The sequence below is a fragment of the Cicer arietinum genome, chromosome 4, assembly GCF_000331145.2.
Source record: "Cicer arietinum cultivar CDC Frontier isolate Library 1 chromosome 4, Cicar.CDCFrontier_v2.0, whole genome shotgun sequence".
Taxonomy (NCBI): Eukaryota; Viridiplantae; Streptophyta; class Magnoliopsida; order Fabales; family Fabaceae; genus Cicer; species Cicer arietinum.
The window spans coordinates 57,580,424-57,595,825 of record NC_021163.2 but is presented as its reverse complement, the minus strand read 5'-3'; the positions used below and the strand labels follow the sequence as shown (position 1 = coordinate 57,595,825).

Genomic DNA, 15,402 nt, shown 5'->3' with positions numbered 1-15,402 from the left:
ATTATTATTATTATTATTATTATTATTATTATTATTATTATTATTATTATTATTATTATTATTATTATTATTATTATAATTTTGTGTGTGTGTGTTTTTATTTTTATTTTTTAGAAGTATAGCTTAGTGGTTAATTTGTCAAAGAAGAAGGTTAATAGAAGAAATCAAACTCTAAATCTTCTTCACAAATAAAAGTAAAATTAACGAATATTTTGATTATTTATTAGTTAATTAATTAAGAGACAAATTAATATACTATTATTTGTGTTTGTGAATATCTGTATCCATACTAAATTAATAAATTACTGTGTTCTAATGTTTATGTGTTAATGTAACAATATAATTTTTTTATGATAGAATTTTATGATGCTTTTTATTTATTTACTGATGTATTAATATTTTTATGCATTAATATTTTTTTGTGTTGATAAAAGATGAGAAAAAGTTAAATATAATTGCAAAAAAAAAAGTTGTACATAATTAATTTTTTATTTATTTAAAATACGATATTCGTAAATGTATGTTAATATTTATAAATACTTAAAAATTCGTTTAAATACCTGTATAAACAAACTGCACGGATATAGATATGAAATACATGATGAATTATATCCATTGAAGCAAATAACATATGAATATTATATGTGATTGTAAATAGCATTTGTCTTATTTGCGACACTCTTACTTATTGTGTTTAGAACCGTAAAAAAAAACCCAACTACAAGGTCTATTAATTTTTTTTCTATTATTAAGCTCTTTATCAAAATAATTCTTTTAAAATTTTGATCTATTATTTCATGGGGATTAAGAGAGGCCTTTATGCCTAAAATATTTTGTTAATTTTCAGATTTTTTTTTGGAAAAAATGTATTAAAAAAAAAAGAAATTTTTTTATCAAAAAAAAAATAGAAACTTCTTATAGAAAAAAAAATGGGAAATTTTTTATCGAAAAAAATTGGAAATTTTTTAGCGAAAAAAAAATCAGAAATTTTTTATCGAAAAAAAAAATCGCACATTTTTTATTGAAAAAAAATCAAAAACTTTTTATCAAAAAAAAATCAGAAATTTTTTACCGATTAAAGTCAGAAAATTTTATCGAAAAAAATCGGGAATTTTTATTGAAAAAATTGAACATTTTTTATCAGAAAATAAAATCGGACATTTTTTATAGAAAAAAAATCAGAAATTTTTATAGAAAAAATCGAAAATTAATCTAAAAAGTTTATAGAAAAAAATGAAAAAAAATTTATCAGTGAAAAAAATTAAAAAACTTTATTTCTCAAAAAAATAAATCGATTTTTGTTTTTAAAAAAGTGGGCCTATAGGCCCCCTAAGCCCACAAAATTTTAGGAAGCTTTTAGTTTGGGCCTTGTTTCTGGAGACCATTTAAATTAATAATTTTTTTGACCCCTCCAAAATATGAACTGAGACCAATAATTAGGGGACTTGTCAAATTGACAGTTCTAGTTATGTTAAACAATACTTATATTAAAATAGAGCAAGTAATATAATGAAGTTAGAAGGACAGATTTCTCCTTATACCTTCGACAAACATTCGCAGCTTTGATGGAGTTCCTAAAATTAAAACAACGAAAAAATGAGTAAATGTTCTCACAAGAGCTACTTTTAAAGATATTTTGGTTATTTTTTTTTTTTATTTTTAAAAAGATATTTAAATTAAAAAAAACTTATATTATAAACTAATTGTCAAATATAATAAAAGTAAAACTCTCAGTTAATTTAAAATAAAAAAAAAAAAAAAGGTGAAGTTGTTCTTACCACATCTGACATGAAATCCCAGTGTGGTTACACAGTGATCAGCCCAATCAGTGCATTGAATAATTCCAGTGATTTTACTTAAAAAGCAATTTGAGATGTTACAAACCTCTTCACAAGGACCGCTCATCCACGAAACCTCAAATCCACCGACCAACATCCTATGAATTTCACCGTACGAAAACTTTCGATTGGGAATGTCCCATGCCCCTCCATAATGACTATAATTAAAATCAAAAAAAGATATCGCGGCAACAACCTCCACGTGGCAGTCATCTTTTGTGTTTTGAACTTTCAAGTCCCCAGCGATAGCATAAACATAACCTTCAGAATTCAGTTTCACGCAAGAAGCTGTATCCGCGTACACCGGATCATCCCGCACAGGATTGCTACAATTCATGTAAATTACGTGCTGGAACATTGGCAACTCATCAGAATAGAAATATGCTAAATAATCAGCAGTCTCAATTATTCTGTTTTGGAAGGTTCGATATTGATCCCCGAGGTAGCTAGGATTGTAATTACTTGTAAAATTAGAAGCGTATAAGTAATAGCGAGGCATGGAAGAGCAATCAGTACCCTCTTCAATTGCTGGATCAACTAACCGAATTGTGTAGTTTTTGTAGTTTATTTCCTTCACATAGTATTTTCCCTCAAACAGAGTTAACATTGTCATGTTGTTTTCGCATGATAACTCGTACCTCTTATCACCACATCTTGTTGGATCACTCTTGAGTCGAAATGGATGTTTTATGTTTCTCATTTTGCCGCATGAAGAAGGAGGACAATTTGTATTGTTATTAGTAATTGCATCACATGTTTTATCATCAAGTAGAAGCAGCACTACTACCATAATTTGAAGGAAGCATAAGAATGATTCCACAGAGCAGAAGGATTTTTCTCTACACATGATTAAATCAAATATATAATTTTTAAAAATTAAAAATATTTAAGTTAGTTGCCTCTCTATCGAGTCAACCTTATCTTAAAAACATGTAAATGAGGACAAAATTGTCATTTTCAGCATCAAAGTCTTTTAGCCATCTTTCTTGACTTTCACCGATATAGTTATTATAGACTAAATAGTAGTTGTTCAAGTGTAGAAAAAATCTGTCAAGCATCTTTTTATTAGAAAAACATTTTTTAATATAGAGGGGAAGAAGAATGGTTCAATTATGTTTAGTCTCTTGATGACGTTGCGATTTATATGATCATCATGGACTTTGAACTATTCTTAATTCTTAATCTATCCTGCACTTTTTTTTTTTAATAATTTATTTTGAATTTGATACTATTTTAAAATTTAAATTGAGTTTAATGTAATTCCACAAAATTAGCATGTATCACATATAAACACTTTGTTAAACTCTATCTTATTTAATAGGAAACTCTTAAGAACGATGCTTTCAATTTAAGTTGCTTATATGAAGTTGTCACTAATGACAATATTGCTAGCACTGCTACTGCTACTTTTGCTTATGAAGTTTGGAAGTTGTCATCAGAGCAATAAGTCATCCATTATATGCCCCTACCGTCTATCTTGTTCTAATCACTTTAATCAGACTATTGAATTTCCCTCACTTCCAAATCCAACAAGATTCCACGTTATTGACATAGATTGTCAATCTCAACGATTATACCTATCTCACCCACAAAACTGTCTTTCTAATCTTTTTTTAGACAACAACTTTTCATTATTTTTTCCTTTCGAAACACCGTACCCATTTTCCAACAACATCACTTTTTTCAACTGTTCTAATTTAGTTGGTAAACATCAACACCATCTCAAAAGCTTCGAACAATATACATACTACGATAAACAAGACATGTTATCCTGTCCCATTTATTTCGCAGATTCGACCGAAAGCGTCGTCGAATTGGACTTATTACAATGCACAAGAATGTTTGATAAAGGTTTGCCAGTACTAGCCAGTGAATTAAGGGTACAGTATGCAGTTCTATCATTAAAGTGGTCCGAAACAAATTTTGACAGTCAATGTTTAGAATAGGAGCTACATAACAAATCAAAAAAGCACACATCCATTATTTTAGCAACAACAGGTGAATATACCTTCACTAAATTCTATCCATTATTATTGTTATTTCTGCTTTATTTATTATATTGAATATTGTTGAATATGCAGGGGCAATTGTTGGCTCAACTGTCATGGTTACTTTGATTGGTCTTATCTTTCGAGTATACCTCTATTTTAGGATCAAAGGTGAAGATCAAATTAGACTTGAAAACTTTTTGAACGATTACAAAGCTTCAAAGCCAACTAGATTCTCTTATGCTGATATCAAGAGAATTACAGAACAGTTCAGGGAAAAGTTAGGTGAAGGAGCTCATGGAGCTGTTTACAAAGGTAATTTGTCGAGTCAAATTCAAGTGGCTGTAAAAATTCTTAATAATACAGAGGGAGATGGGAGAGAGTTTATAAATGAAGTAGGAACTATGGGAAAAATTCATCATGTTAATGTTGTTCGATTGCTTGGTTTTTGTGCTGATGGATTTCACCGTGCTTTAGTCTATGACTTTTTTCCAAATGGTTCGTTGCAGAAATTCATTTCTCATCCCAGCAACAAAGATAGTTTCCTTGGATGGGATAAGTTGCAACATATTGCTATAGGTATAGCCAATGGAATTGAGTATCTTCACCAAGGTTGTGATCAAAGAATTCTTCACTTTGACATCAATCCTCATAATGTTTTGTTAGATGACAATTTCATTCCAAAAATATCAGACTTTGGTTTGGCGAAATTGTGCTCCAAAAATCAAAGTATTGTATCTATGACTGTAGCTAGAGGAACATTAGGGTACATGGCGCCTGAAGTTTTTTCTAGAAACTTTGGAAATGTATCTTATAAGTCTGATATATATAGTTATGGTATGTTGTTGTTGGAGATTGTTGGAGGAAGAAAGAATACATCTACTAAGACAACCACAAGTGAAGAAAATTTCCAAGTTCTATATCCAGATTGGATCCACACATTGCTTGAAGGAGGAGACATTCAAATCTCTATAGATGAAGATGGAGATTTTAGAATTGCAAAAAAATTGGCAATCATAGGACTTTGGTGCATCCAATGGCAACCTATGCATCGTCCTTCCATGAAAACTGTGGTGCAGATGCTGCAAGGAGATGGAGACAAGTTAAAAGTTCCTTCCAATCCTTTTATTGCTTCGTCTTCAACTAATACAAGCACAAATTCTGCTATTGGATGTCTCAATTTAGAGCTAGATGTGATTCAAGAATTAGACTAGCCTATTACCTCCGGTCGAGTGAGGGGGAAAGGATTTGGCGTAACTCCCAAAAGCTTTTTTCCTCAAGAGAAGCGCCAAAAACCTTCCAACGAGGAAGTATTAGAGAAGCTCAGAATCCTATCGGAGCAAGTGGCACTCTTGGTGAATACGAATAAAGACAAGCAACTTCCGGTTCAGCTCCAACCTGAAATACAAATGGAGAGTGAAACCGGGAGTTGCAACGTCGGTTTGAAGAGTATTCCCGAGGTAATTAATTACTTACTACTTACTTGCTTATGTAATTACTTATGTATTAAACAAACTTATATATTAACTGTACTTATGTTTTAACTATTGATGTAGGGTGTCACTACATGTGTCCTATACTTGTCCTCGCCGACTCAACGGAAGGTGGGAAAAGGAATATTGTACAATACTTCGGGAGAAGTATTGCACAATATTCCGATCCCCGCGGGCCATGTCAAAGTATCGCCTACGGTTGCTTTCGAACCAACTGCACCGTTGCCCATACCGGACAACGATGGAGATATGAAGTTCTTAAGCGACGCTATTGGCAGTTACGTGGCATGGCCCACACACCTTGTTGCCCTCGAAAAAAAGATTCCCAAGGACAAATCAGTTACATCTCCCGAAAAGGTTTGTCACATTTATTGCCTAAGGTTTTTCATTTTTTCAGATTCAATAAACTAACATTTTACCTCATTTTTGTAGGTCCAAATAAATAAACCACCCCTACAGCCAAAAAAAGGCAGCAAACCTCAAAAATTGGAGGTTAATAGGGCTGCCAAACTACAAAGGCTGGAGGGTAATAAAGCTGCCAAACTTGCAGCAACAAAAAATCTGGATCGGGGAAAATCGGTCGCTGCTGCTGCTGCTCCTAATAAAAGTCAGCCACGCCTTGGTAAATACGGGGCGTGTCTTGACATCCAAATAAAAAGGAACATGGGCAGCAGCAACGATTCGCCCATCGTACACATGAATAAAGACATTTTTGGAGATGAGTATATTGAATACCTCGAAAAGGAGCAAATGTACGATCTTCTCGAACATAAGGAGCTGAGTGTTACTGTAATCAGCTTGTACATAAGGTAAAAAATACTTTTAATTGCATTTATTTGTAATTAATTAAATGTATTGGTAATTAATCTAGTTTAAAATTTTCATTGAAGGTTTTTGTACGAGAAGGTCGTGTGCACGAGGAAATTGTCAAATAAATACTCATTCTTGTCTCCACATAAGATGTCGATGTGGAAACTCGATCCAGACAATGTAAAGAAATACATTGTAGATATGTTTTTAGGAAATATAGAAAGTGATAAATTGTTCTTGGCACCATATAATTCAGGGTACGTAATTTTATCTTTTTTAATTGATGAGAATTTAATTTATTAGTTGTGTATAAACAAAATTGTTTAACCAATTTTTTGTTGTTGTAGGGCACATTGGGTGCTATTTGCAATCAATGCGGTCTCTGAAGTTATATACTATTTGGATCCCGTGCACGGCAATTACAGCAATCACCCCGAAATAAAGACTATGCTCGACACGTAAGTAATATTCATTTATTTCTTATATATATATATATATATATATATATATATATATATATAATGTGTTTGTTCATGCTCTAATAATCACATTTATTCATTCGATAGTGCCTTAAAAGTTTATCGAGCTCAAAGAGGTGCTAAAGTGTGCATTTTATATATATATTACAGCGCTTTCTCAAATTACAGCGCTTTCTCAAATATGGGTGTGCATTTCTCAAAAAAGCGCTGTAAAATGCACACCCATTTAAAATTCTCCACTATGCTCTATTTTAAAAAATTATATATTAAAATGCTATATTTTTACAAGACAGAGATGCGACCATATATTACTGTTTTTATTTTTTATTTTTCTTATAACAAAAGACTAATTATTAGTTTAATAAATAAAAAATGATAAAAAAATAATTATATTAATAAAATCAACAAAACTACATTTAATGTACACAAAAATATATCAAAGTTATTAGACGTCCCAAAAGAAACAACGTGATATATTACTGCTTTTTATTTTCTAAAACAAATAATTAAATATTAGTTTAATAAATAAATAAAAAACAAATCATATCAATAAAATCAACCAAAATATATTTAATGCAACAAAAAAAATATCTAAGTTATTAGATGTACCAAAAGAAACAACGGGATATATTATTTTAATAACTTTATTCTATTTTGTCAATAAATTAACAATTTTATTTAACAACTTTTTCCTACTTTTTCTGCTATTTTATACTCCTATTTTATCTAGACAAAAAATTGGAGGGAGTTGTTAACGAAGTACTGAGTTATCAACAAAATAAGGGGAACGGTTAAAATAATAAAACAAGTTGTTTGTAAAGTTTTTTTTTGTTCATTACATGTATTTTGTTTGATTTTATTAATATAATTCATTTTTCTAATTATTTTTTGTTTATTAAATTAATAATTTTATAAAGATAAATAAATGGTGGTCGCGTCCCCAAAATGACCTTAAAAAAAAAAATCCTTCAAAATATTTTAATATATAAATTTGAACGTATGTATAATGGAGTTTTGAATTAAGAGAGATATAAATGAAAAATATACTTTCATGATAGTAAACTAATTAAAAGTATTATAGGGATATTTTTAATTCATATCCCTCTTAATTAAAAACACTCCATTATACCGTACATTGAATTTATATAGTAAAATATCTTACTTTCTTTAACTTTTAAGAGGTCGAAAATGACGGGAATGCGACCACCTAAAAATAATTAAAAAAAAACTAAATTATATTAATAAAATCAATGAAAGTTAATATTAGTAACTAAATGCGTCAAAATAAATAAGGTGTTATATTATTTTAACGTCTTCCTATTTCAACTTCCCTCCATTGCATTAAGTAGGAAACAATTGTTAGTTTATCGGTAAAATAAGAGGGGTTATTAAAATAATACATGACGTTGTTTGTTTCGACACGTCTACTCAATTTTATTAATTTTGAAGTATTTTTTTATTACATGTATTTTGTTTCATTTTATTAATATAATTTAGTTTTTTTAATTATTTTATTATTTATTAAACTAAATTATTCATTTGTTATTAAAAAATAAACGAATGCAATTTCTTAATGGAATTTTTTTTTAATAATTGTATCATTTTAGTATATAAATTTTAATACAAAATATAAATGATAACTAAAATATTAATTAAATAAAAAAACAATTTTGAAATATTTATATACACAATTAGTAAATTAATTAAAAAATTTAATTTATTTATAATATATTAAATCCGTCCTACTAATTTTAATGTCCACAAATAACTTTTTCTATAGCATATAATTTAGCTTTTGCCACTTCCATCATAGTATGATGTGCCACTATTATAAAAAGGTCAAATTTCTTCTAGTTACTCAATCATTCATTCATCCATATATCGTTCCTCTCTTAGTAAGGACATATATCTCACACATCTTTGATCTCTTGATTTCCACGACGTAATTTTTCATAAATCAAATAAATGTTAATTACCAAGCATAATCTCAATATCATCACAACCTTACCAACAATAAAAAATATATTATTCCAAAGTTTTGAACAACTCTCCTATTTGAATCATGAGGGGTAGAAGATATTTCAAAATTCATGATAATACGATCATGATTTTGGTTGCAAATTGCTGTTTAAAGTCATATGACATGGATTATCGATGTTAATGTACGATTTTGGGACCTTCGTGGCTCTTGCACAACATGGTCATATCAATATAAAATAAATTACTATCGCAGACCAGTCTTCATTTTTATTCAAAGATAACTTACAAATCCAATTTTCCAAAGTTGCTCTAGTTTCTCTTTCTCAATTTTAATTTGTTTCAATTCTTCTCCCCCAACATCTAAAGGAATCCCGTAATGTTTTTACCATATAGATATATATAACAAGACAAACTTTCACTTCTGTATATTTAGCTTTTTATTATTTTACTTTATGAATAGAACCCATTGACTTCCAATACTATTGTCATTATCAATTTTGTGTTTATCAAAGGTTATGTCTTGAAAATTATGATGTTAAATGTGTTTTCATTCGCTCCAATTAGTGTGGTTTAGATTTTTTTATTTATAAAATCTACTCAGCTCTTCCTGTGCCATGTAATTCAGCTTTTACCACTCCCACCATATTCTGATGGCACTAATAAAAGGCCAACTTTATTCTCCCTGCCTCAACATTTTAAAAAATTTACCCTATACTTTTACATTTTATACATTTTTAAAAGTGTCAAATCTTTGATTTTTTTTTACTATTTTATCAACTCAATTTGAGATTTATCGAAAGTTTCTTTTAAAGTTTTTCCGTACAGAATGTTTCTACCGAAAAACTTTTAAAAAAATTATTCATATAGAGACTTAAAAATGTATACTACTGAAAAACGTAAAAAAAATTCTAATGGTCCAGGAATGATTTACCGGAAAATTTGGTTGAAAGATGAAATTTTGTTTGTGGTTTTAAGACTACAGTATAAATTTATGTGGTTTTATATTTTCCGGTAAACCACATAAATTTTTAATATTTGTTTGTGGTTTTAAAAAATTTAATATGCTTGTGTGAAATGATGATTAAGTCCAGGAATGGTTCAAAATATTAATGTGGTTTTATATTTATAAATCAGTTACAATCCAATTTAAAACTGCAATGAACTTGATTTGAAAGTGATTTTGAAGAACTAGACCAAACCATTAATGTGGTTCAGTTTTTGCACCATGAACACCCCTAGGTACGCTATTTCCCTTTCTCAACAAATGGAACTAAGGGGAATCAACCCTGACTTTGTAACTTGCAATCTCTTAATCAATTGTTTATGCCAATTGGGTCATATCACTTTTGCTTTCTCTGTTTTCTCAAAGATTCTCAAAAGGGGTTATCATCCTGATACAATAACTTTTACCACACTCATCAAGGGTTTTTGTCTTAAAGGTGAGGTTCATAAAGCATTGCACTTTCATGACAAGGTGGTAGCACAAGGATTTCAGTTGAATCAAGTTAGTTACGGGACTTTGATCAATGGGTTATGTAAAGTTGGAGAAACAAGAGCAGCTCTAGAGTTGCTGAGACGAGTTGATGGGAAATTGGTTCAACCTAATGTGGTAATGTACAGCACCATTATTGATAGTATGTGCAAAGATAAACTTGTTTCTGATAAAAATTTATTACTATATGATGAAAATTTCATTGTAATATTCATTGAGACCAAGAGGAGGAATCAGATTGTCTTGTTGTAACTGATAGACCATAAACTCTGGTTTATGACTATTCTTTTTGATTCATTGCTGCCATTCCTGATATACTGTTTTGGAATCTTTACAAATACAAAGGTAGAATACATGTGAAATCTGATGGGGTTCATGGATATAAGTTTGCTAGTTTGTGATCTGGTGTATCTCCTTAGATCAACCAAAACATGTAGCTGCTATGCTAGGACATTTTGCAATAGGATTGAATGGTTTACTTGAGCCAAAAGAACATGCATGGTGACTGGAACACTGGTTTGTACATGGGGGAATTAGCAACACTGGTAACAAGAATATGCCAATTATGTGGTGTAATATCTAGAAAACATTTTATGCATTTTATTTCATCTCAATTATGCTTGCTTAATTTAATGTATTAACAAGCAATCGAAATTTGGAAGGCGTGTTGTATTTGGATCAAGTGGACCTCATTGTAGAGATATAAGTTGGTAACTTGTTACATACATGCATGAAGTGAAATTAAAAAGATTCTACTTTTGTGTGAGTGGCAGTGCAGATGTTTGTGAGGTATACTTTTTTGAACCTTGCTTCTAAGGAAGGTGGAAGAGAGTTAATAAAAGGCTAAGAATGGTCAATAAAGAATAACCTACATTCATCACAACTTACGAACACAAAACAAGTGATCAAATATGAATTCTGTTTTTGCTGCATAATTGGTCTTCTGCATATTTAGTGCGTATCAGACTTATATGAGCTGAAATTGATGTCTTAAAAGATCTTTTCATAGTGAAAAGAGATTACTGTTGTTAGTCACTACCAAATTGTTTGAATTAATTCAACAAGATTCATCAAAAAATGACATGAAATAAGCCTACGTGCCAAATTTAAGAGAATTCCAAGTTTGTTTGTGCAACTATCATAATTTGAGAGACCTGGATCCTTGGATGGATGATAGTAGTGCTAGTAGTGATAGTTATTCTACTCCACATTATAGTATTGTTTTGATGCTCCACGGTTAATTAGCTTCTCTCTTTTATTGTAGAATGCCTAGGAGTCATTAATATTGTTTATTTTTGGTGGATACCCTGCATTGTGCGATTTTTGCAGTGATTTGCATGCCTGTGTGTCAAGTTTATATTTGATATTCAAACCGCAGGTGATTAAATGACTATTTTCCTGCATCTGTAACCGGTACTTGCTCTATCTTTCTACTCAAATTAATACGCGCAACATTTGTTATCAAACACTATTTATAGCCTCAAAGCATTCTATGTTTCTAGAAATATATAAGCTGAGATGAGCACAGCCCTGAAAGCAAGATTTCCACAAACTACAGAGAACATATTCTTAACTGAAGCCTCCTTTTGTTAAAACTTGCAACATATACTCATAATAAATGGAAACATGATTCATACTTCAACTTTATATATCTTGTAGAAATTAATTAATGGAACATCTCTAATTTAATTTCTCTCATGTAGGAAGCAAATCTAGTCCAGATCCTTCAAGTAAATCAGATTCTATCAAGTTTCTTTGGTCCAATACCATTTAGGAATAGCAAAAGTTTGCAAAAACATCCCAAAGGAAACATTACAAGGCCTAAAAGTTGAAAATGCACATCTGTTGGAGCTGCATAGAAAGGTATGAGCCCTTATTGAATAGACTCATCACAGATGTTTGAGGACTTCACTTACCCAAATGCTGGAAAATATTATCTACCATTTCAAAGTTCAAAACCGTAGTTAAATTTTGAAGGAGTTGGAGCTAGTGCGTGCACCTTTGCTAGTACCGAAAAATCGAGGCGGATTTGGAATCTTTAATGTGTGAATTGTATTATTTTGAATTATCAATATAGTAAAGGACCGCTGTTTTTTTACCTTATCATGTAAAAAGCATGCAAAGCCATTTACAGTGCTCTTATTCGAGGAGTATTTTAATTTTTTTTATATTTGTACGCTTGAGTTTCCATTAATGTTTGTTTCCATTCATTGAACTATTATGTGGATTGTAGAAATAGTTTAAACTATGGAGTATTCTACTTATACTTTTATGTATTTTCTCTTTTAGGTCTCAATTATCACTTGTGAGCCGACCAATGTTCTATGTCTTGCTCCAGCAAATTATGAACATGGTAATGATATTGTATAAAGAATTTTGTATATTATAAGTAATTTTTAATTAAATTTCAATACTATTATTTTCAAAATACTCTTCATTTAATTTATGAGATCAAAGAAAACTAATTGCACTTTGTTATTTATTTTAATAAACTTGAAGTTAGATACTTTTGCTTTATATTTAAAGCTAGGAGGAGAGTACAGTGTAATTTAAAATTTATTGAGTATTTTCACCAAACTTTATTTTGTGTGAATGATATATAAATATACATTGAACATTGCTATTTCTTAGGAAGAGTTTAAACAAAAAAGAGAATAATGCATAAAAATAAGAAATTTAACCAATTAGATTCTTACTAAACATATATGAAAGGAAGAGTGAGTGGTCATTGTAACTTGAAAATGTGACACTGCTACATAAAATTCTTGTTTTTGTTTTTTTTTGAAACTTCTCGTAACAATAATCATTTTTCATTTACATTAGCGCCAAAGTAGTCATCAATGAATGTCTATCAAAAAAGATAATAAAGATGATATTTTTAATTTGGCTATGTTCTTTTTCATTTCTATGTGACACTTCTATGTTGTTTTATTTCAAGCAATGATTCTCAAAACCAAATTGTTAAATAGTTTTATTTTCCAACAACATGGATCCTTGCTTAGAAATTATGTATTATTTTTTTAACTAACAAAAAGAATATATTAAAAAAATATTCTTAGCAGAGGAGATAAGTAGAGAAAAAAAAGCAAAAAAAAAATTTACAATTTTTTTATCAATGTTTCTACCCACACCACTAACATTACTACCCACACCCCCTCAAATTTGTAAAAAACTCAAAATACCCTTTGATATTTATAATATTTTTTATAATTTTACTAACTCATAACTCGCTTTCATCAACATTCATCACATCTCATGACTCACATGTCAAAAAATCACCATACATCACCAACTCTACCTCATAATCATTTAAACTCACATAAACTCACTCATAACTTATACCATCAGTTTCTTCATCACATTATGGTTAAAGTGACCTAAAAATGTATGTTTGTTGGTATGTTTCTGAGTTAGAATTTTTTTTCTTCTAAATCTTAGGATTATACGTGAACTCAGTTCACGTACGTTGTATTGCTACGTGAACTAAATTCACGTACTAAATTCACGTACGTTAAAAAAAAGTAAAAATATCATAATTTACGCAATCTTAATTTACGTACACGTACGTGATTTAAGATTGCGTAATCAATAAAGTTTGAAAATTCAACATCTCAGTATTTACGTGATCTTAATTCACGTACGTATACGTGAATTAAAATTGCGAAATCATTGAAAATTGAAAATTAAACCATTTACGTGAACTCAATTTCACGTACGTATAGGTGAATTCAATTCACCTAAACGTAATTTCACGTAAACTTACGTGAAATTAAGTTCACGTAAATGTTAGCAAAATTCTGAACATGATTAATGATGATTGATGATGATTAATGAAGATTAATGATGATTGATGATGATTAATGAAGATTAATGATGATTATTGATGATTGATGATGATTTATGAAAATGGTTAATGATGATGATGGTTAATGTTGAAGAAAATGAAGAAGTTGTTGAATGAAGATGAAGATGGTGAAGAGGAAGAAGGGAAGGGTAATTTGAAAATTATGATTTTTTAAACATTCGAGGGGGTATAGGTAGTAAATTAGGGGGTGTTGGTAGCAAAATTGTTTTTTTATTGTATAATTAAAATAAACAAAAAATACAAACTAAAAGTGAAAAATTAATCAAAGTTATATCAATATGCATTAAGAGTTGAGAAGACTATTTATTATATTCATAACAAAGTTTTTATGAAATCTAAATAGGATTAAAAATAAATAATTTATTTTATTTACTAAGGAATAATAATTTCGATATTTTGAAATTTGACAAAAGAAATTTAAAAAATACAATCAATCAAGTACTCTATTAAGATTTAAACTCATATTTTCTAAAATAATTTATCATTAATTTAACTATTTAAGTTTAATCATTTAATTATATTTAAAACATAGCATACATTTATAATTTATAGAAATTAAATTCATTTTGAATTTAATTGGTGTATATAATGTTAGTAGAAATATCTTTGATACAAAGCTTGTTTTTTTCTCAATTTAATAATGAGAAAAAGTTTTTTTTTTTAGGCAACAACTCTAAATTCTTGTTAAAACAAGGAAATTGACATTGAAGCTTTATAACGTGAAGGGAGAATCTGCTTCCAAACACAATTTGTTGACTGTGACAGACACCAATGACAATTTCAAGGTTTAGGTATGTTGCTGCTGTTTTTGTTTTTATTCCAAAGTTTACTCCTTTTCAATTTCCAAAACACTATTTTTCAACCCTAAACCCTCAATTTGATAATGTTAATCATCTGGATGCTGCTTCATTGTTCAATCGTTTGCTCCATAAGAATCCTACCCCACCACCCATTGAATTTGGCAAGATTTTAGGTTCCATTGTGAAAGCTAAGCATTACTCAATTGCTATTTCCCTTTCTCAACAAATGGAAATTAGGGGAATTCACCCTGACTTTGTAACTTGCAGTCTCTTAATGAATTGTTTCTGCCAATTGGGTCATATCACTTTTGCTTTCTCTGTTTTCTCAAAGATTCTCAAAAGGGGTTATCGCCCAAATACAATAACTTTGAATACACTCGTCAAGGGTTTTTGTCTCAAAGGTGAGGTTCATAAAGCATTGCACTTTCATGACAAGGTTGTAGCACAAGGATTTCAGTTGGATCAAGTTAGTTACGGGACTTTGATCAACGGGTTATGTAAAGTTGGAGAAACAAGAGCAGCTCTAGAGTTGCTGAGACGAGTTGATGGGAAATTGGTTCAACCTAATGTGGTAATGTACAACACGATTATTGATAGTATGTGCAAAGATAAACTTGTTTCTGATGCTTGTGATTTATATTCTGAAATGGTTGTCAA

General features: G+C 29.7%; 2 protein-coding genes, 1 long non-coding RNA gene and 1 pseudogene across 3 annotated transcripts in view; 3 read left to right on the top strand and 1 right to left on the bottom strand.

The window, feature by feature from the left end:
- LOC101509945 (rust resistance kinase Lr10-like) overlaps window positions 1-2,711 on the bottom strand; it is a 41,297-nt gene extending 38,586 nt beyond the window's left edge. Inside the window, exons 1-2 of the mRNA XM_073366902.1 lie at window positions 1,779-2,711; window positions 1,542-1,574 (exon numbers count right to left, since the gene is read on the bottom strand). Coding sequence (XP_073223003.1) covers window positions 1,542-1,574; window positions 1,779-2,685 — 940 coding nt within the window. The 5' untranslated portion in view covers window positions 2,686-2,711. The remainder of the gene's footprint in view (window positions 1-1,541; window positions 1,575-1,778) is intronic.
- A 177-nt stretch (window positions 2,712-2,888) lies between these two features.
- LOC101511127 (rust resistance kinase Lr10-like) lies at window positions 2,889-5,044 on the top strand (annotated as a pseudogene).
- Window positions 5,045-5,755: 711 nt separating this feature from the next.
- On the top strand, window positions 5,756-10,170 carry LOC113786328 (uncharacterized). Its single transcript, XM_073366905.1, has 4 exons — window positions 5,756-6,128; window positions 6,210-6,386; window positions 6,477-6,587; window positions 10,028-10,170. Exons 1-4 carry the CDS (start codon window positions 5,983-5,985, stop codon window positions 10,029-10,031), a joined length of 438 nt encoding a protein of 145 aa, XP_073223006.1. The 5' UTR covers window positions 5,756-5,982; the 3' UTR covers window positions 10,032-10,170.
- Window positions 10,171-10,327: 157 nt separating this feature from the next.
- LOC105851995 (uncharacterized) lies at window positions 10,328-12,481 on the top strand. Its single transcript, XR_001143783.3, has 3 exons — window positions 10,328-11,493; window positions 11,784-11,943; window positions 12,370-12,481. It is a non-coding gene; the product is annotated as an uncharacterized lncRNA (long non-coding RNA).
- Window positions 12,482-15,402: the final 2,921 nt, after the last annotated feature.